Genomic DNA, 20,942 nt, shown 5'->3' on the forward strand with positions numbered 1-20,942 from the left:
GGTCAGAAAGGGCTTAGATGCGTATGTACCCCATTCACAGACCACTTACTGGGAAGGTGTGCCATGACCAAATGTTCAATGTTCAAGGGTTGCCATTTTAAAACTGTGACCCAAACGATTTTCCAAATTTCTCCATATCACACCGCATTCCATTACAGACCTGCAATTCTAGCTACATATGTACGTCTGTTACATCATCCCTGAGAAAATTTTCAGTATTCCCCATTTTGCTAAATCCTGCCTTTCTAATTAAAAGACCCAGCTCTGAAAACCTGACAGTATTCGATTTTGAAACTATACCTTCTCCCTAACGCTTTCCCTGATGTCTACATCAACTGCTCCACTTCTGAATTCCTAAAGCACTGCTTGGAATTTGGCGTTTAGTTACTGCCTCGTATTTTCAGTGAGCTTTTTGGATCTAATCTCCATACATGAGGCTCTATTCTACCTGAGGTGACTGAGCCCAAACCCAATATATCCATATCCATGCATGATATGCCCAAAGAGATACTGCAGGAATCAACACCATCATCATCCCCAACCCCAAAAACCACTGGCACCCTGAGAGCAGGCCAGCATGTCATTTCTACCCTACCCTTCTTCAAACAGCCGCACTTACAGACTTTCCAGGTGGACGGTTCCAGTCAGATTGGGGAACTGCTGCACCATGCTTGCGCCTCGAATGACTCTAGGAAATTGGGAGAGAAAAAGTAATTTAAAATAAGAAATTTTCATACACGATATTTTCATTTTATTTTTTTTTGAACAGTTTAAAATTACAGCACTATTGGGGTGCCTGGGTGGCTCAGTCACTTAAGAGTCCGACTTCGGCTCAGGTCATGATCTCACAGTTTGTGAGTTCAAGCCCCGCGTCGGGCTCTGTGCTGACAGCTCAGAGCCTGGAGCCTGCTTCAGATTCTGTGTCTCCCTCTCTCTCTGACCCTCTCCTGCTCATGCTCTATGTCTCTCTCTCTCTCTCTCTCTCTCAATAATAAACATTAAAATTAATTAATTAATTAATAAAATAAAATAAAATAAGATAACAGCACTATTATACCTAAAAATAAAATCAGTTTCAATTCTTGAATGTACTTGAGAGTGTGATAATTTGGCCAAGAGTTCACATAAATAAGAACCATCATCAATTTTCAGAACTGCCCTTTGGACTTTCACCCAAAGGAGTGGGGGGAAGGGGGGGGAGAGTTTTGTCTTCTGGAGCTACAATAATACATTCTAGTTTTCCATTAAAGCAATTGCATAAAGATTCAGGCTTGTTTTAGAATTTGTGTAATACTTACAAGGAATGCAGTTCAGATAAATTGTGAAATGCGGAGTTTCCCACAAAAGACAGAGGATTATCATACAAATGTCTGTAAAAATATTGCAAAAAAGTAAAGTTTTCATATGTTCACAAGCCCTCCAACACTAAACCTATGTTCACAAAGTCCATAGATCTAAAATCCTGAATTTTCACTCATTCTTCATCAAAATGTCTGGCATCATACAGACATGCTTTACATGATTAAATATTAAAAGAAGACTTCAGAACTACTTACATGGTTCTTAAGAGTGGGTTACCATCAAATGCTCCATCAGGGATAACAGAAATAGAATTACTATGAAATAACCTAAAAAGGTAGGAGAAAAATATTTTTGAAATACATGTCCCCTTGTGAAATAAGTTAAAACTCGAGTATCTAGTCCTGTTCAGTGTTATGTGAAACACAGCTGAGAACAACTACATGAAAATTTCAAAAATGTGAGGAAACCGAATTTTTTATTCCATCTCATCCTTTCCGGGACCATACTGAATTCTTTTTTTTTTTTTTTTAATTTTTTTTTTTTAATGTTTATTTATTTTTGAGACAGGGAGAGACAGCATGAATGGGGGAGGGTCAGAGAGAGAGGGAGACACAGAATCTGAAGCAGGCTCCAGGCTCCGAGCCGTCAGCCCAGAGCCCGACGCGGGGCTCGAACCCACGGACTGCGAGATCGTGACCCGACTTAAGTCGGACGCTTAACCGACTGAGCCACCCAGGCGCCCCCCGAATTCTTTTTAAAGCTGCTATCTCTCAGGTCTCTGTGATGCTATGTACATTCCTGTCTCTGCCTTTGACAAATCTAACATCGAAAATGCCCCCTCATCTTTTCATTTATTTTATTATCTCCATCCTTTTAACTCCAGTCAAATTCCTCCTCTTTAGCACTGCCTTTTCTAATGACCCTGATTCTCAATGAGGTCTTTTTCTGGAATGATTTACTTACCCTCTGCATTTAGCACTTATTTCTACCTGGCAACTGCTATCTGCAAGTCTCACATGGTTAGCTTCCCCAGTACCATGGAGACTGCAAGCTCTTAACTGGCAGGGACTGTATGTTATGGTTTCTGGAAGACACCTTAGTACAGACAAAACAAGCTCGGTACAGAAATCTAGGCTCCACACTGTCTGCGCTGACACCATCTGGTCTGTATGATCATATATGTGTTTGTGTGTGTCTGGGTATTATGGTATGTGCAGTGGAGCAAAGAGGCTTTAAAATCACACTCTTGGAACATGAAGTGATGAGTTCTAAGGACGCTATGGCACGCATAGAGAGAGCAAAGCAATACTCACAGTTCTTTTAGGCTAGGAAGGGCTTTAACAGCCTGAGGAAATTCCCCCAAGTTATTGTAATTCAAGTCCCTAGAAAAAATGGGGGAAATATATAAGAACACTGAAGAACGGTCACAATTTATAAGGCATTTTGGTACAAATGTATTCTTAACAAAAATCACATCCTCTGGATGGTAATCTTTCCCCACTGACCATAGTGCCATTTAAAACTCTGTAGCTCAACTGAATTGATATCCTTTCTTAGAATAGTGAATAGAAAAAAGAATCATAATTCTTCTATGATGGTTTTAAGTTAATTTTAAAAGATCAAGAAATTCTTAATCACCTATTATTGGTGCACTAAATAAACAAATCATTTGAATGGCATTCTTCAGGAAGTTCACCATAAAACAGAATTTATGGAATATCTGTTTATAAACGACAACAACCTGAAAGCACGGTTTCCATTTGGGGTTTAGAGTGGCTTCCTGAAACTCTGGCATGAGGGCAGCTGACCTCGGCCCTACTATCAGGCAGATGACCTGAGATAAGTACGAACAAGGTCGAGGACCAGGATGGGTTCACACCACTAGCATCCTGAAGCAGGTTATAAATTGTTGAAAATGTTACATTAATTAGGAGTAAGAAAAGCCACAGTGACATGTAAGAAGAAGTCTTAATTTGAGTGTTTAAGGTTTAATTTATTTTATAACCTAAAGAGCATGATGGGATAGGATTAGTATGGTTTAGAATGAGAGTAACACAAAATCAAAAGTCCAGCTCTTTAGGGACCTATTTTGTTTTCTTTTTCTACGCAGAAAGAAAAGTGGCAAGTAAGAATTTAGCTGGGAAGAAGAAGTTTCATTTTAATGTAATTGGAAGAGTATATGTGGTCTAGGATCAGTTCCATCCAGTCCTCTGCTACACTGGTATTTACATACTTAGTAAAGGAGAACTGAGCTTGGAACTATCTTCTTCAAGAGCTTCCACCTTCCAATGTCCACTGATGTTCACTATCCTTTCATTGTTTAGACAGGAAAGTAGATTCATAAAGAACTAAGAGATTCTAAGTCTTCTAATTAGGCTAACCAGAATATTCAGTTAAACAAAATATCACAAGCCCTGAGCATTCCAATCAAATGTTACTAACCTAATTGGGACATTGTCTGAATTATTTATTACACCACAATAGCAAATACTATAAATCTTTGAATAAAGACAACTAAAATAAACTAAAACAACAAAAATAAAGATCCTATTCTTGATTATGCATAGCTGCACAAGGTCTTTTGCTCAAACAGTGGTGCAATGTACAGTGGAAACATCCAGAATTCCCAAACTTTAACTAGCAGGAACAACAAAAGTATCCTAAGCAAAATGGAAAACTTTATTTCATTTAGCATTTAAGAAAGCAGAGATAATACTCAAACCCAGTGTTAATAATTAGTAAGGCAGCTGAGATCATGGAAAAAACAAACAAAAAAAGCTGATTTTTCAGAATTAATTTTATAAGGCTCGGTGTTCCAAAACTGTCACACATTTTAACAGACCCAAAATTTTTGAGAAAGTAGACAGTCTGGCAGATTGAGCTGCCTTTTTATGTGTACTTTTGAAAGAAATATCAAATTCAAACTTGTGTGCCATCTTTAACCATAAACTGAGATCAGTATTCCTAACTATGTTATTTGGTGGCAAAAATTTAGTCATGTATTAAAGTCAGTTAATAGTGAGCTGAACTCAAGACCATTATTTTTTCCTTCTCCTGCAATGAAATACGAAATTGCATCACCAACATCACAGTATAACCATCCGAAATCTGAATCGACTTACAAGGTCTCCAGGTTATCTAGTCCATCGAAACAGTGTTGACCCAGGTTTTTAATTTTATTGTTATGAAGATGTCTACGGAAAAAAGCATCACAATGACTTTCAAATCACCCAGTAGCAACTATTATAATGTTTCATATGCCTAAATTGGCTTAAAGGAGGAGTGTAGCTAAACATTGCAACCCTTGACTAATGAAAAACAAATAGTGTATTTCTTGATATACGCTGCACAGACTTGGATTCACTGAACACGGAAAAAGAAAGTATCTCTAGTGGGAAAATGGTACACACATTGAAGATTCTTTAATATTTAGCCATATCAGAACAAAAGCTCTGATGAGCTTTTAATTATATGAAGTAAAATTGTGGTGAGCTCCCCTTGGCAAGGAGGTGGGGGAAAACATCATGGAGGGAAGAGTCTCACCTTACACCAGTGAGAATGAGTAACAGATTTAATTTTATTATTATTAAAAAAAATTTTTTTTAAATGTTTATTTACTTTTGAGAGAGCACAAGCAGGGGGACAGAGAGAGACAGGCAGACACAGAAACCGAAGCAAGCTCCAGTCTCTGTGCTGAGATGGGCTTGAACAAACAACCCGTAAGATCGTGACCTGAGCCAGTCGGACACTTAACTGACTGAGTCACCCAGACGCCCCTTTTTTTTTTTTTTTTTTTTTCAGAGAGAGAGCGTGAGTGGGGGAGGGACGGGGGGAGAGAGAGAGAGAGAGAGAGACAGAGAGAGAGAGAGACAGAGGATCCAAAGTGGACTCTGAGCTGACAGCAGTGAGCCCAATGTGGGGCTTGAACTCACAAACTGTGAGATCATGACCTGAGCCGAAGTCAGAGCTTAACCAACTGAGCCAGTCAGGTGTGCCCGAGTAACAGCTTTTAAAAGAAATGCCATTTTATTATGTCCAAGTTTTTAAAGATTAAAAACACAGTGAATGATACATTCTTTGAAAAGATAAGATGTTCAAAACATGAAATATCACTCAAACTTATTTTCTGTGATCATCTCAAAACAACTCTACTTCTTTTAACACTCGATACATTGCTGGTACACAAGTAAAAGCTGTCCAAGCATTTGCTGAATGTCCCAATTTCTTGTTATGATTACAAAAGGCCACACGTTTTAGAGAGGTTCAACAGTTATCAGATGTTAATTTTGTAATTATCCTAGCTTGTGTTTTTAAAAGTCAGCACATTTAATTTTGCAAAAAGAGGCAGCTCCCCCAAATGCTCTCTCTTCAGAAGCATAACAAAAAATGAGGTACTTTCCTAATAATCTGTCACGAGAAATCTGCTTTTGCTCCCAGATTCACACAGACATAAGGTATTAAAAGGGATGGATACTTACAGAACTACCAGGCTTGAAAGGTTGGTAAATGCAAAGTCAGGGATGCTTGAGATTTTGTTGAGGGCCAAGGTCAGTGCCTGCAGGGTTGGCAGGTTGCTGAGAGGATGCACGGGCACCTCGGTCAAGCTGTTGTCATCCAGCCACAGATGTCGTAACTGAGCAAGCCCCTCGAAACTGTCCTCGGGGACTGAGGTAATATGGTTGGCATCTAAACGCCTGACAGAAACAGAAACCACCACGTTCAAGAACGAATTCTAGCAGAAGCAGCCAAGTCACACAGCTCTCCGTTTTCAAAACGGAAAGGAGTTACAAAAACGGCCGGAGCCATGGCATTCCTTATTTCTTCAATTTCTCTAGAAAGTCTCATAAAATCCACCAATTTTCCAAGACTATACGGTGGAAGTCTGTTCTTTCCCTTCCTACAGAACAATCTTTCAAGAATCTTTGGCTAAGAGTGACTTTATAGCAAAACAATGTTGGAAAAAAAGAAAGAACCCCCCCCCCCCCCGCCAAAGGCCAAAGCTAGATCGAAGTTTATGTTTCAGAATCTATATAAATCAAAACTAGAAAGAAAGAAAAAAGAAGAAACTAAGCTGAGTAAATCAGCTACTGTACTTAAAATTTTACATTACAACTAAAATCTGATATTAAATTTGCTATTTTAACTTGATGCCAAAGGAGAAAACATAAGGAAATATTTACAAAAAAAGAAAAATGTTTACAGCAACAAATCATTTCAAGGGATTCTTCTAACAATCCTTCTTACCAGCAGGCAAGTTAAAACTATAGGTATCATGTACTAGTCAAATAACCGCCTCTTCTCTTGGCACTGAAATCAAGAGTCAGACGCTTAACTAACTGAGCCACCCAGGCGCCCCTGATGGGGACTCGATTTTAAGTATGAGTCATCTTATTAGCAAGGTGTCTTTAATTCTAGAATTTGGGGAAAATTTAAAAGAAGGCTTAAGGTCACAATAACACTGATCAGAGTAGCTATTTAATGTTTCCTGTGAACACTGTGCTCTTTTCTTAATAACTGTTAATTCTGGACTTAGCTCACGTCATGATCTTGCAGTTTGTGAGATCAAGACCTGCCTCAGGCTCTGTGCTGACAGCAGGGAGCCTGTTCAGGATTCTCGCTCTCCCTCTCTCTTTCAAAATAAATAAATAAACATTTAAGAAAAAAATTAAGTCCCCATCTAAAAATCTGGAAAGTGATGTCCTAACGTTACTGTTGGCACAATCAGGCCTAATTGTTGGAATAAGCACGTTCCAACCCAAAGACACCCTGATGTTAATATGACAAAGGACAGTTATTTGCCAAATGACAACCCTCTTCACAATTCCCATGTTGATGCAACCTCACTACTGAAATTCATACCTCCCAGGCGTGGACCTCCTGGTGAAAATTAGAGAACACAAAAAACGTGAAAAGTCAAAATGACGGCATATTTTTAAAGCCCTGGAGTTTGGCAGTCGGCGAGGTCAGGAATTTCTGAGTTTTGGAGCAATGCTTGCATCTGTCTCTTTCCTTCTGCTGCTCCAGCTTTGGGCCTGCCCTAGTGGCCCCTTTCCCCTCCGGCAAATGCTGAGCCCTGCTCTGAAACACCGGCCCCAGTCTGAGTCTCAGGGGTTAAAGACCCTTGATCCTGGTAAGGATCTGATGGTAGCTTCTTTTTGATAAAGTCGAGATAAGCGCTAAAAAAGGGGACAACACAGGGAACCGGGCAGCTGCCTTAAGAAACAAACATTTTGGCCCCTGGGTGGTTCAGTTGGTTAAGCGTCTGACTTCGGCTCAGGTCATGATCTCATGGCTCATGGATTTGAGCCACGCGTCAGGCTCTGTGCTGACAGCTCAGAGCCTGGAGCCTGCTTCGGATTCTGTGTCTCCCTCTCTCTCTGCCCCTCCCCCACTCATGCTTTGTCTCTCTCAAAAATAAACATTAAAAAAAATTAAAAAACAAACAAACATTTTTAGGCTTGTTTAGTTTTTAGCACCTACCTCTGAGAAGAAACAGGTACCCTCTAAATACAGACTGCCAAAGTCCTGGCCATGGAGCTGCTTAGGAGATTTGCTTTAATGTGTGGATAGTATTCTCTCTCTCTCTCTCTCTCTCTTTCACACACACACACACACACACACACACACACACACACTTTACAACCTTGTACAACTTCCACTTAGAGAAAGAGACACTGAACATATAAACATATAATCAACCATATAACGTAACTAACTATAAGTAGAATTTAATTGCATTAACCATTTAATTATCTGCTATTCATTTAACACATCTAAACTGAGCATATTGTTAGGCACAAAAGAGATAAAAATGGTGAACACAGACATGAGACCTGTCCTCATGAGACTGACATTCTAATGAAGAGTGACCCACAATATAATACATTTTAAAAGTGTTTATAGGGTCGCCTGGGTGGCTCAGACGGTTAAGCTTCCAACTTTGGCTCAGGTCATGGTCTCACCCCTTCTGAGTTCGAGCCCCAGGTTGGTCAGGCTCTGTGCTGACAGCTCAGAGCCTGGAGCCTGCTTGAGATTCTGTGTGTCCCTCTCTCTTTGCCCCTCCCCTGTTCACACTCTGCCTCTCTCAAAAACAAGTAAATATTTTTTAAAAAGTGATTATAGAGTGCTTAAGAATGCTATGAAGCAACTAAACAGGGTCCCAAGATAAAGACTAACAATAGAGACTAAGGGGGAGGGAAGTTAGTTAAAATGTATTAGTTAGGAAAAGCATCTCTAAGAAGGTGTTATTTTTTTTCTTTCTTTTTCTTCTCTTTGTTATTTTTTTTTTAAATCCAAGTTAGTTAACATATAGTGTAATAATGATTTCAGGAGAATTTAGTGATTCATCACTTACACATAAACACCCAGTGCTCATCCCAACAAGTGCCTTCTTAATGACCACCACCCATTTAGCTCATCCCCCATCCACCTCCCCTCCCCTCCAGCAACCCTCAGTTTGTTCTCGGTATTTAAGAGTCTCTCATGGTTTGTCTGTTTTTATCTTATTTTTGCTTCCCTAACAAGGTGCTATATAAACTGAGATCCAGAGGGCAAAGACTCAGCAGAAACCAGCAGGACGTGGTCCCAGCAACTCCCAGAAGGTCAGGAGTGATTAGAACACAGGAAGAAGGTGTGGAGAGTCCTGGGAGACATAGCTGGGGATGCAAATAGGGACCAGATTATGTAGACCTTGTAAGCTAGGTAAGGGGTTTGGAATGTATTTTAAGTACAAATTGAAGTCCCTTCCCAGTTTCTCAGCATTAGCGCAGTTTGAAAGTTTAAATTGCTTATGTTATCATATTGATGATAATGTGCATTCATAGTCAATAAAATAATGAGAAAGGCTCCCCTATATACACACACAACACCGCACTGAAATTAAGCCTTCTCTATAAAAGGTTTCATTAAGATGTGGCAAAATACTATAGAGAAAGCTATCTGTACCTTTTTAACATTATTTCAGTGTTATATACACCATTTATGCTCCTGCAGAATTCTGTACTATGTACCATCAAAGAAAAGAGATGGCCTTAACTTAGGGTGTGAGATTGAACCCCACAATGTGCTCCACATTGGGCATGGAGCCTGGTTAAGATATTCTCTCTCTCTCTGTCCCTCCCCTGCTCACAGGTACTGGAGTGCTTGCTCTCTTTGTCTCTCTAAAAAAAAAAACAAAAAAGAGGTCAAAAGGAAGAAGAACTCTGGAAAAATGGGACACTTAAACAAAGCTAAATGAGGCAAAGGATTTGTGATGACTCAGTAATTAATCCTTACACCTCAATTCACATGCGGATGTTGGGAGCACACTCACAAATGTAAAGAGTTTGCCCCTATAACAAGATCAGTGTTTCACAGAGAAACTGTCTTAGAATCACGGCTTTGTACCAAGGACTTACACATTTAATATTAGTTCTAACTAAGAGACCAAGAAAATACTATAAGTGAATCAGTAGATGCATAAATAGCATCAGATATCTCCCAGGTGGGGAGATAAGTGTGGGTTTGTTTAAGGTATTTCACCATTTAAACTCAATCCATCAAGAGAGAACTATTATTTTAAGTGTACTTTAGTTGTTAAAGGGTTAACACTCTATTAACTGAATTCCCTTACTATTTTTGTCTTTAAAATGTGTTTCTATTCCCTATTCTCAAAAGCCTGTTTTATATCTTACTGAGTACTCACATACTTTTTTGTCTTAAATGAAATTACAATAATAATTCCATATGCACATTTTACTGATGAATGTCTGTTACCAACATCTATTCTATAATCAAAAGCTTTCCCTTTTTCTCTCTACTTCTAACTTACCAGTAACATATATATTATAGTGTTATATTTTATTGCCAGTTTCAAGTATAAATTGTTAAGATGATGCAATTACTGTGGAAAACCTAGGAAATTCAGTCTTTGAAATCCTCCTTTACCATTCAAGTGTGATATAATTTATTTTTTATTTTTTTTAATGTTTATTTATTTTTGAGAGACAGCGAGTGTGTGCAAGGAGGCGGGGGGGGGGGGGGTGGGGGGGCAAGGGGCAGAGAGAGAGAGAGAGACAGACAGACAGACAGCAGAATCTGAAGCAGGCTCCAGGCTCTGAACTGTCAGTGCAGAGCCTGATGTGGGGCTCAAACTCACAAACCATGAGATCATGACCTGAGCTGAAGTTGGACGCTCAACCAACTAAGCCAGCCAGGTGCTCCCAAGTGTGATATAATTTAAAGACAAAAAAATCCGGTGGTGCAAATTCTGACATGTCATTTAATAGCTTGCTAGGACAACGCTTTAGCCACTTCCATGGGTTTGTGGAAAACTGTTATGCTACGTTTATATTAACATTGACAATTCACTTTCAGATTTTATAGTCATCCTCACACACTTGTATCAAACCACTTCTGGTCAATTTCAACCCCTAACGAACTTTGCTCCTTTCTAAGCACTATTTCAAAACCACAAGGAAACCTTTCATGTAATTCAGGTCTGAAGATCAGATTTGCAAACTGAACTCAAGCACTGATAAGACTGTTTTACACCATGACAGAATTTCAATAGTATCTACCTTGAATGCTACACCCACTATGCTAACAAACCCATGTACATTTCCTTCTTAAGTAAAACAGGCTTATCTCCTTGTGTTTCTGATGCATATAAAAACATCCCAATGCCTTTCTTAAGAAAATAGTTTGCTTTGACTCCTCTCCACTCCCCACCCCCATCCCAATTATGGAGATAATTTAAACTATGCAATTACTCAATGACTGATGAGCACAACATGCTTTCTTTAAAATACTATTTTAGAGGGAGAAACCTACTGTGAAAAACACTTTAAATCATCTAAATTATTAATAAATGTCATGTGGACTTTACTGCGCTTATGGACCACAATCTATCTGCATGTTTTCTTCGTAGTTTTTCTGTTCCTTGTCTTTTTCAGCCTTCCAACTAGACAAAATGATGGAATATTTTGATCAGTCTTGGGAAATAAGAACAACGCTGTATGCAGTTCTTAAAAAAAAAAATGAATTCTTAAGAAGTAAAAGAAAACAACTATTTAAAATGTCTACTGGGGGTGCCTGGGTGGCTCAGTCGGTTAGGCGGCTGACTTCAGCTCAGGTCATGATCTCACAGTTCGTAGTTCGAGCCCCATGTTAGGGTCTGTGCTGCCAGCTCAGAGCCTGGAGACTGCTTCGAATTCTGTGTCTCCCTCTCTCTCTCTGCCCCTCCCCAATTAATGCTCTGTTTCTCTCTCAAAAATGAATTAAAAAAAATTTTTTTAATAAAAATAAAAATAAATAAAATGTCTGAGGGAGATAAGATGGCTCCCTCCATGCACATCTGTCCAAAGTCAGAAGGTCTGTAGAGGTGAGTCACATATCTGTGAAGGGACTCATTCCAATCGGTTCACTGATAGAGTCTAGTCAGAGTCTACTCAATTACTTATGGCAAATAACAAATCCTATATTCCATAAACTTGCATTGTGGCAAAATTAGCTATTTAATATATTTCTACCTTAAACTTCTATTGAAACTAGAAATGGAATGATGAATACCTCAGATATTCCTTTTTTATGACATTAGATATATTTTAAAGTTTAACTTTTATAGAGTATGATATGCTTTATTAGTACATTTTTTTTAATTTTCACATTCATTTCTCATAACTACTAGAATGTCTAATCCCCATCAAAAGGTAATCTGCAATTTCCAATTTCCAGTGATGTGTCTGGGTGTAGTTAAAAATGGTTTTATATCAGCAAACAGATGAGACAAGCAGTTCAATTATTTTCAATCAAGTCTACTATACGCATATGCTACAAAAGTGTACATTGGAAGTTATTTCAAAGGGCAATAAAAAGAAAAATGTATGGGACAGATTTATAGATTACACAACTACATGATATGGTTAAAACCTAATTTTGACCCAGAACATAGCGAAGTGTGATAACTATTATGAGTTTTTATTCAGAGTGATTCTCAGAACTTCCATGTACATGAGCATTACCTGGGGAAATTTTTTAAAAAAATATAGCTTCCTAGATCCTACCTTTAAAGAGAAAAAACCATTACTTCCAGGATATGGCCTAGGGGTCTACATTTTCATGATCTCCCCACTTGTGCTTCTGGTCCAAGAGGACAAAGTACCACACTCTGATAAACTACGCCTTCTCCCCGCTGTCTTTGGGGTTATGACGTGAGCAAAACAATGTACATTGGTATTCATCACTCTAGTAGAACAGCAAATTAAGTTCTCTGTTTTGAAGAATACTTTCTCATTACTTTCAGACATCTCCATCACCTGGTTATGTAAATTGGGTAAACTAGTAATGAAAAAAGGTACTGATAAAAATATACCATTATTACTGTTAATAGATTCCACAAATGTTTATTGAACACTTACCACATGTCAGATATTGTTATAAGTGCTTTTCATGAATTAAAATACATGGCGAGTAATGAGCACATTACTCTATGGAGAATTTTAAATAATTTGCACAACGTTATACAGCTAGCAAGTGACAAAGTGGGGATCCCAAACCAGACAAGCCTGTTTCAGAATTCTAATTAATCTGAATTTCTTTTGAGAGCATTGCAAACATTCAGACAGATAAATATGCAAAGGGATTGTCTTAATCGTGACAAAAAGCGAATTGCAATAACCACACACATCAGCTCAGTGCTTCTCACTTTTTTCCTTTAAGGTACCCCTAGAGACAGAGGAACTTGATCTTCCGATCCCAAAGATGAAAAGGACGAAAAGTTGTAGTCCCAACAATACTAGTTTATAACATTCATTGTAGTCATTAACAAATATGTGTATTTAATATAAAAATGGTTGTTTCTTCAAAATCTTCTGTGGATTTTGCATGGTCCCTGTGATACCACTGCTGCTTACCTGATCCACCCACTACAGGAGGAAGGGATGTATGGGGTATGTGTATCAAAACAATGGAAGGAGTGATCACCTTTCTCCAGGTTCAGATATATACACACACATACATATGGGAAAGAATGCAAAGAAGAACAAAGTGAAGTGCTATTTGAGAAAGCCTTTGAAATTCATAAAAACCAAGCTTTTGAACATGGTAAAAACCAAGAGTTGAAATCTTGAACACTCCACATAAAACCAAACTTTCCTCAAAAAACAACAACAACAACAACAACAAAAACAAAAACAAACCTTGGGAAGAAGGCAGTACAAGAGACTAAGAAGTTACACCCCCAGTGTAAGTTCAAGGTGTGAGTTCAAGGTCCACAGATGAGGAATTATAATCAGTTTGTTCTGATTATCCTTACCACCTAAAACAGGAACTCCTTTGTGACTGACTCTTGATCACCATGGCACAAGACACCAGAACTTCTGTACACATCTAATTCTGGTTCTAAAGAGGTGATGATCACCTGCCATTTACAAGCTCCTGGAATTAGACCCAGCAGTGCATGCTTGTAACTTTCTCCCAGCATCTGACACAAGGGGGGGGGGGGGGCGCGTAAATTGATCCACCTGCTTCTCTGTCACCAAATGGCATTTTGATAATAGCACCTGGCTATCCCCAATTTTATCCCAGATGAGAGGGTAAATTTCCCCTTTTGCTAGGATTCCAGTTCTTTACACATTTAGCAGCCGAGTGGTCTACTTATGATTCAAGAATGCAGAAAACGAAAAAGTTACTTACAAAGACTGCAAAGCACTCAGTCCTCGAATGGCTTCACTGGGTACTGTTCTCAACTGATTGTTTTGCAGGGTTCTGGAAGGAAATTTTTGGTTAGTGAATAACAAGCAATTGTTACTATTTTTTCTTAGAAGAATTCAGAGCCATTTCTATCTAAAAAATATTTCTAATGGCAGGAAAGGAGGAAAGGTCAAGGTGTAAAGCACCCAAGAAAAGAGAACTGCAGAAAAAGCAAGAAGCATTTTGCTATAAGGCCAGAAATGAAACCTAAGCCACTATCCCAAGCCATCTCTTAACACAGACCTACTAATAATCCACATTTCCAGAGGTGTTTCATTCTCAAGAATTAAGGCACCTCAATTAACATTCATCACTCTTTTAATGTTAATTAGGAAGCATAACAAGTTAACTGGGAGAGGTATAACAAACAAACCTATTGGAATCCCTAGTGCCTTTTCAATTTGGAATAAAGCAGAGCCCAGAAACATGGACACTCAGTAGAGCCAGTTTTTCCAAGAAGATAGCAGACCCTAAGTTCTTAGGGAGCAGCAGACATGTCCTCAGTGAATGGAGGGCCACAGCAAAAATAGAGCTTTAACCATCTAACAGGACCCAGAGAAGAAAGGCATAGATCTGTACTGAAAATGAAGTCCTTATTACTTTTGCCTACAGCCATTTCTAGTCATCTTAATACAATGACCGCTTGACATGAATCACAACCACAGAATGGAATAGTAAAAGGTACATGTAACTCACTGAACCAGAGAGGTCTAGTGACTTACAGACAGTTACTCAGCAAGGTAGTGGCAGAAGTGGAGTTGGCAGTCAGTTCATCTGTTCCCCAATCTGCCATACTCTAAATGCCTAACCAATGCCAGGAATTCATTTCCTGGTCCTTCAACAGACTATATAAATTATAGGCATCCTAAGTCCTTTTGGCTTTAAAATGATTTTAACACTTTGAGCTTTTGTTAGCCTTTTTCCCTTTAGGGTCAGCTAATTCAAAGTCCTCAAAGGTATACAATAAGTAGAAACAAAGCTCTACCAGTAAAGCTTAAATATGATTTTGATTCAGTGCATTAGCCCAACAAAAAGCCTAATACATTCAACTGTAATACACTGAAGGTCAGAACACCTATTATTTAGAGTTTTAACTTTTGTTATCTAGACCCAAGGTTGCCTAAATGAACCCTTGCATCCCACACTACCCATTGGCCACTCCTTAAATCTTTTAATCCTGAACTAAAAGAAACTGTGCTTACCCTAGCTCCAAGCATGTTGACTATGCAGAAAGAAAATACACAGCCAGCTGTGAAACTCTAAAATTGCATTACTTACAGAACTTTGAGTTCTTTCAACCCAGACAAGGCCTTTGGGTGGATAAAAGAGAGGTCGTTGCCAGCCAATCGTCTAGGGGGAAAAAAGTAGCAAGAAAAAAAAAATAGTAATTCAGGCTCTTAAAATTCAGAACTCACAATAAACTGATCTGTGATTAAAGCTCTACATTAAACATTTCTCAAGTGTATCTGACATTAAACATGGACTTAAACCTTTGCTAACGTGATCCCAAGATTCTTCCAATGAGATAAATGTCTGTAGAATTTTTTTTTTTTTTAACTCCCAATACAATAATTCAAACAGGCACATTTTTATTCTGGTGAGGTCAAGCAAGCCAAAACACATTAAACCAAATTAAGTTTGCTATTCATGGTCACTCTCTGCAGCTTGCAGTGTTTTCCAAATGCCTCATAAATACAGACCACTGGTCAGCAGGCAGGAGTGTTTACACGGATCAGAGCAAACCGGTCTGTTAAGGAGGAATGCCTTCTGCAGGCAAGTCAACCTGTTATCTATCCATTACCAAGGGCGACATGTTCTGTGCAAAAGGGAGGCAGAAAGTGAAAGTCACTGTAAGCATAATTTTTCAAACAAAGGCATCTATCTATCGATCAATCGATAGGTGGGTGTTTTTGTTGTTTTTTTTTTAAAGAAATGTTTTCGTAAAGAAAATTTAAAGTGACAAATTTAAGTGGGAGTAAGAGTGAGTAAGTGTGAATAAGGAAAGGACAAGAATTCTTTGGGTCCTTTTATAAGATATCTGGGCCCACAATTCATACTGAGCCCCACTTTCCTTCCCATTTTCCCAGGCATACAGAAATGAGAGAAAAAGTTAAACAGGAATTTAGGGAGAAGAAGCAGAGAGAAAGACAGCAACTCGTGTAAATAACTTATAAACAGGTGAACTGAAGGTTTCCAAGCACTGACTTAAAAATGATAGTTGTGTGCCCATATGTTAAACACAGGACTGTCCCAGTTTCCTGGTTTCATCAGGATACTCTCCCAAGCAACAAGATTTTGTATCTCTAATTTTTTTCATGCTCTCTCTCCTCATGTCTTAGGATCACATAGTCATCAAGTCATATTCACTCCTCCTTTAAAGGTTCTATTTTCATCCCTTTTTCTTCTCTCTGTAAGCACCCTGTACCTCTGAGTCTTATTCATCGATTCACTCATTCACTAAAAAGTTTCATTTGTCCACAAAAAAGTTTAATTCATTAACAAATATGAGTGTCTACTAAGCGCCAGATGTACAATATCCTCTTCTTAGACCTCTGGTCCCTCCACCTTCCAATCTGCTTCTCTTCTATACCCTGACTTTAGGGACACAAGAAAAGCTCCTTCATTTGAAGTCACTGAGGTCTGAAACTTATTATTCTTTTTTTTTTGAGAGAGTGAGCGAGCATGAGTGGGGAGAGGAGGAGAGAGACAGAGAGAGAGAGAGCGAGCGAGCACTGAGCAAAGAGCCTGATGCTGGGCTTGATTCCACAACCCTGGGATCATCACCTGAACCGAAATCAAGAGTCAGATGCTCAACCTACTGAGCCACACAGGTGTCCCTGACACTCTAGTTTTCAAAGGCATTATTTTCTCTGGAAGTTTTAAGAATGCAAATATCCCTGGGAAAGATAATACTTGATCCTTACCTAGCATTAATATATAGATATATACAGAAGGTGTGTATGGGGGTGGGGAGAGAACAAGAAGACTCAGAAACCAAGAGTGAATACTGAGAATTATTTTTTCAGTAGCAAGGATCACAATGCTGGCTTCTCAGGAACACCACAGGTGTAACACAGGGTTCATGCCCCTAAATTAAATTCCTCCTAAAAAGCCACACCACACATTTTGATCTCACAAGCACCCTAGCACCTTTCAAGGCTTTCCACATCCAGGCTCACAATAGCTTACTTTATGCCATCAGTCTCTTGGCCTTTTACCTCCAAGCATTCACCATATGTAAAATGAGGGATTGGGAAAGATGGTTTTAACACCTCCTCAAGGTTAAAAATATTTCTCCTTAGCAAATCCTCTTGCTTCTAGACTAGCCAGTGTCACTGGCTTTATGTCACTAAGACGGTCACTATGTCTTTAAATGTCTTCACCTCACAACCTCGCCTTCTCTCCTTGAATACCCAACTCCAGCATTACTGCCCATGAAGACTTTAGTTCTTATGAACATGACCTGTGTGTGAATTCCTAGAACTCATCATTAAACTTGGTCACAGGCTACATTCTACTGGTTGTTTCTTGTACATTAGTCTTGCAGGTCAAGTACAAACAGTGCCCAGAACAGGGCATGCACCTCACACTTCTGTTACTACCCACCAATGTGTTAACTCATTAGTCAGAAACTGTTTTCTCAGAATTTCTCCCTCCAAAATGCTAGCCATTCCACTGCCATGGCACCCCAGTCTACCTTAGGGCAGGCTCAGCGCAAGCCCTCTCAGGGGCCTTCCTATATCCCAAACTCACTAACCAAAATTCAGTTGATAATTCTCACAGTTGAAATGGGAGTGTTCAAAAGGTCACATTAAAAAAAATTTTTTTAATGAATTTATTTTTGAAAGAGACAGAGCATGAGCAGGGGAGGATCAGAGAGAGAGAGAGGGAGACACAGAATCCCAAGCAGGCTCCAGGTTCTGAGCTGTCAGCACAGAGCCCAATGCAGGGCTTGAACCCAGCAACTGCGAGATCATGACCTGAGCTGAAGTCGGACACTTAACTGACTGATCACCCAGGTGGCCCAAAATGTCACATTTAAAAAAAAAAATCACACTGGGGCACCTGGGTGGCGCAGTCGGTTAAGCGTCTGACTTCAGCCAGGTCACGATCTCGCGGTCCGTGAGTTCGAGCCCCGCGTCGGACTCTGGGCTGATGGCTCAGAGCCTGGAGCCTGTTTCCGATTCTGTGTCTCCCTCTCTCTCTGCCCCTCCCCCGTTCATGCTCTGTCTCTCTCTGTCCCAAAAATAAATAAACGTTGAAAAAAAAAATTAAAAAAAAAAATCACATTGTACCATGAGGACCATAAGGGGCAACATCCCCCCCCCCAACCCCAGCGCTGCAAGTAATCACATGACTATGACCGCTCCTGCAAGTTATCTGAAAGAGCTGCTTTAAAAAGCTCAAGTCTGGGTGCCTGGCTGGCAATCGGTTGAGCATGATATTCTTGATCTCGGGATTATAAATTCAAGCCCCACATTGGGTATAGAGATTACTTAAAAATTAAATCGGTTAAGCATCCGAATCTTGGTTTCGGCTCAGGTCATAGACTCACGGTTTTGTGAGTTTGAGTCCCACATCGGGATCTGTGCTGACAGCACGAAGCCTACTTGAGATTTTCTCTCTCCCCCTCCCTCTCTCTCTGCCCCTCCCGTGCTCACACTGTCTCTGTCTCTTCTCAAAAATAAATAAATAAACTTTGAAAATAAAATAAAATCTTAAAAAAAGAAAAAAGTTCAGTTCTACCAAAAGACAAACACTATAAACAGACCGAAGTTGTTACAGGGTTCTTAATTTTTGCCTCTAATATTTGTAATGTCCCTGTATCTATGGGCTCTCCTTGAGGAGTTTCGTCTATTATGCCAGGGCTTATGAAAGAGTATTTTATAAAATAATGAAGGAAGTGGCAAAATGCAGAGTGCCTGATTACCTTTACTTGTTAACAGAAAAGAGTGTTTAACCACATTAGCTGAGATATTTCCTCCCTTTTCCCAAATCTCTGCCCCCTTTTACAAGCCAAGGGAAAAACTAAAGTAACCTAACTTCAAAAAGTGTCTTTTCTCCACTACTTATCATTCATAGAAATGACCAAATGAGCTCTCTGCATGTGGTTTGTCCCGAAATGCAAGCCCACACTCTGTAGAAATAAACACTTCTAGGACGCAGTGAATGGTGATAACGCAGAGCAAGCAGGCACACTACCTCACGCTACTGCGATTCCTTCGTTTCCTACTAAAGCAAACATATCATGTGGAGTCTTGAGGAATGTATCAACCCACGCTTCCCAAGCTGCTGTGTTAATGAATAATAAGCACGGCAGCTTGGAAAAGGCTCTACAGATCCAGCAATCACATGCTCCAAAGTCTCTTCCCATTTTCTTTCTTTCACGAGCCAGTATTTCTTATAGTAGACGCTGGGGAGGCTTCATGTCCAAAACCTCAGATCCGGAAGCAAGCAAAGTAAATTAAGTGACAGGGTTAGGGACAAAGTTCCCCAAAACTCTGGAAGAACAAAAACCTATGTAATGAGCCCACAATAGTCACAAACACTGAGATACATGGTTTACAGACCTTCTTCTCTGTTAGTCATTTCATTACTATGGCCTTGCTTCTCCGAGTCCCTGAGAGGTTAGGTGACTGGACATAAGTCACACAGATGGGAAGTGGAGGAGCCAGCATTCCAGTTCTTGCCTGGCTGGCCCCAGTGCTTAGTCATGTCAATGCCTCTGGTGTGTCACCAAAAGGTTGGGAAATAATTCCCTGAGAGGTGGAACAGGGCGGACTTGGGCAATAGCCTTGTTCTGAGTATCGACAGCTTTCCCCCAGTAGACTGGAGCTCACAAGCAGGGACTGTGGCTTTAGGAGCTCAGAACTGTCACTACGGATGAATTTCCAACAGACCAACAGTGTCATCCTTCCCATAGCTAAAGATGACCAGTGGGAAAGGAGGGGAAGGATGGATCCCTGAGTGCCCCAGGGTATGGACAGACCCGAAACTCACTGAGACTTTATTTAGGATAGATAGTATTCTTGGTTGTGCTTCCTTTAATGCAACTCTCAAGGAAAAAGAGGTGGCTGGTCTTGAAGAGTCACTGATGGCCCTCAACTAGCCAAGACCAGTTCCTTCCCTATTCTACACCTGGGTTTGTCTGTATCAGACCCAACGGTTTCCTCAACACCTCACTTCCTGAGGACCTGCTGTCTGGCTCCAGAAAACCTTTTTAATTTGCTAAATTTATTATTTAACAATAGCAAAGCCAATTAAAATTGATTTGATGTGGTAAATGAGGATATGTATATATATGTATGTGTGTGTATATACAAAATATGTAATTTTTTTTTTTTACACTATTCTTCTGATGGCTGTGAAGACCTAAGGGGGAAAATCATTAGGGTGAACAGAATGGTGAACATGCTACAATTTTCTGCATGCTAAGGGTACAGGGTCCCAGGCATCAGTTCCTTCCCTTCTGCACCTCTAGCTCCTGTCTCCAAAGACCAGAAAGCCTCACTGCAAGGTTTCAACCTATCCACTCTTGTATTCTTCCTGCTGTCACCTGAGTCTAAGCCCTTAATTCCCCCCCACCTTCCACTGGATTACCGCCATGAACCTCTACAAGACTCCTCCTCAACCACTTAATTATAATACTGTGAGAGCTAAATCTTAAAAAAGTTCAACTCTGAGCATTTTCCAAAAGGCTTTTTTCCCTGCTGACTTAGCTGGAACTTCATTCTGGATCCCTCTCTTCCTTTCTTACCTTGTTCCCCAATGTTCCCCGTGTCCTATAATTTAGCACACCATGCTTCTCCACCTCCGACTCTTTGCTCATGACACTTCCTTTGCCTGAAATACCCTGACTCCAGCCTCTGCCAAGTGAAACATTACTCATCATCACTGTCCAAGTTGGATAC

At 39.8% G+C, this 20,942-nt stretch overlaps 1 protein-coding gene across 1 annotated transcript in view; it reads right to left on the reverse strand.

The window, feature by feature from the left end:
* The window catches only part of LGR4 (leucine rich repeat containing G protein-coupled receptor 4), a 103,004-nt gene that overhangs the window by 12,520 nt on the left and 69,542 nt on the right, over window positions 1–20,942 (reverse strand). The window contains exons 3-10 of the mRNA XM_045484818.1: window positions 15,310–15,381; window positions 13,975–14,046; window positions 5,781–5,996; window positions 4,425–4,496; window positions 2,616–2,684; window positions 1,557–1,628; window positions 1,299–1,370; window positions 620–688 (exon numbers count right to left, since the gene is read on the reverse strand). Coding sequence (XP_045340774.1) covers window positions 620–688; window positions 1,299–1,370; window positions 1,557–1,628; window positions 2,616–2,684; window positions 4,425–4,496; window positions 5,781–5,996; window positions 13,975–14,046; window positions 15,310–15,381 — 714 coding nt within the window. The remainder of the gene's footprint in view (window positions 1–619; window positions 689–1,298; window positions 1,371–1,556; window positions 1,629–2,615; window positions 2,685–4,424; window positions 4,497–5,780; window positions 5,997–13,974; window positions 14,047–15,309; window positions 15,382–20,942) is intronic.

This window comes from Leopardus geoffroyi, chromosome D1, assembly GCF_018350155.1.
Source record: "Leopardus geoffroyi isolate Oge1 chromosome D1, O.geoffroyi_Oge1_pat1.0, whole genome shotgun sequence".
NCBI classification, from domain to species: domain Eukaryota; kingdom Metazoa; phylum Chordata; class Mammalia; order Carnivora; family Felidae; genus Leopardus; species Leopardus geoffroyi.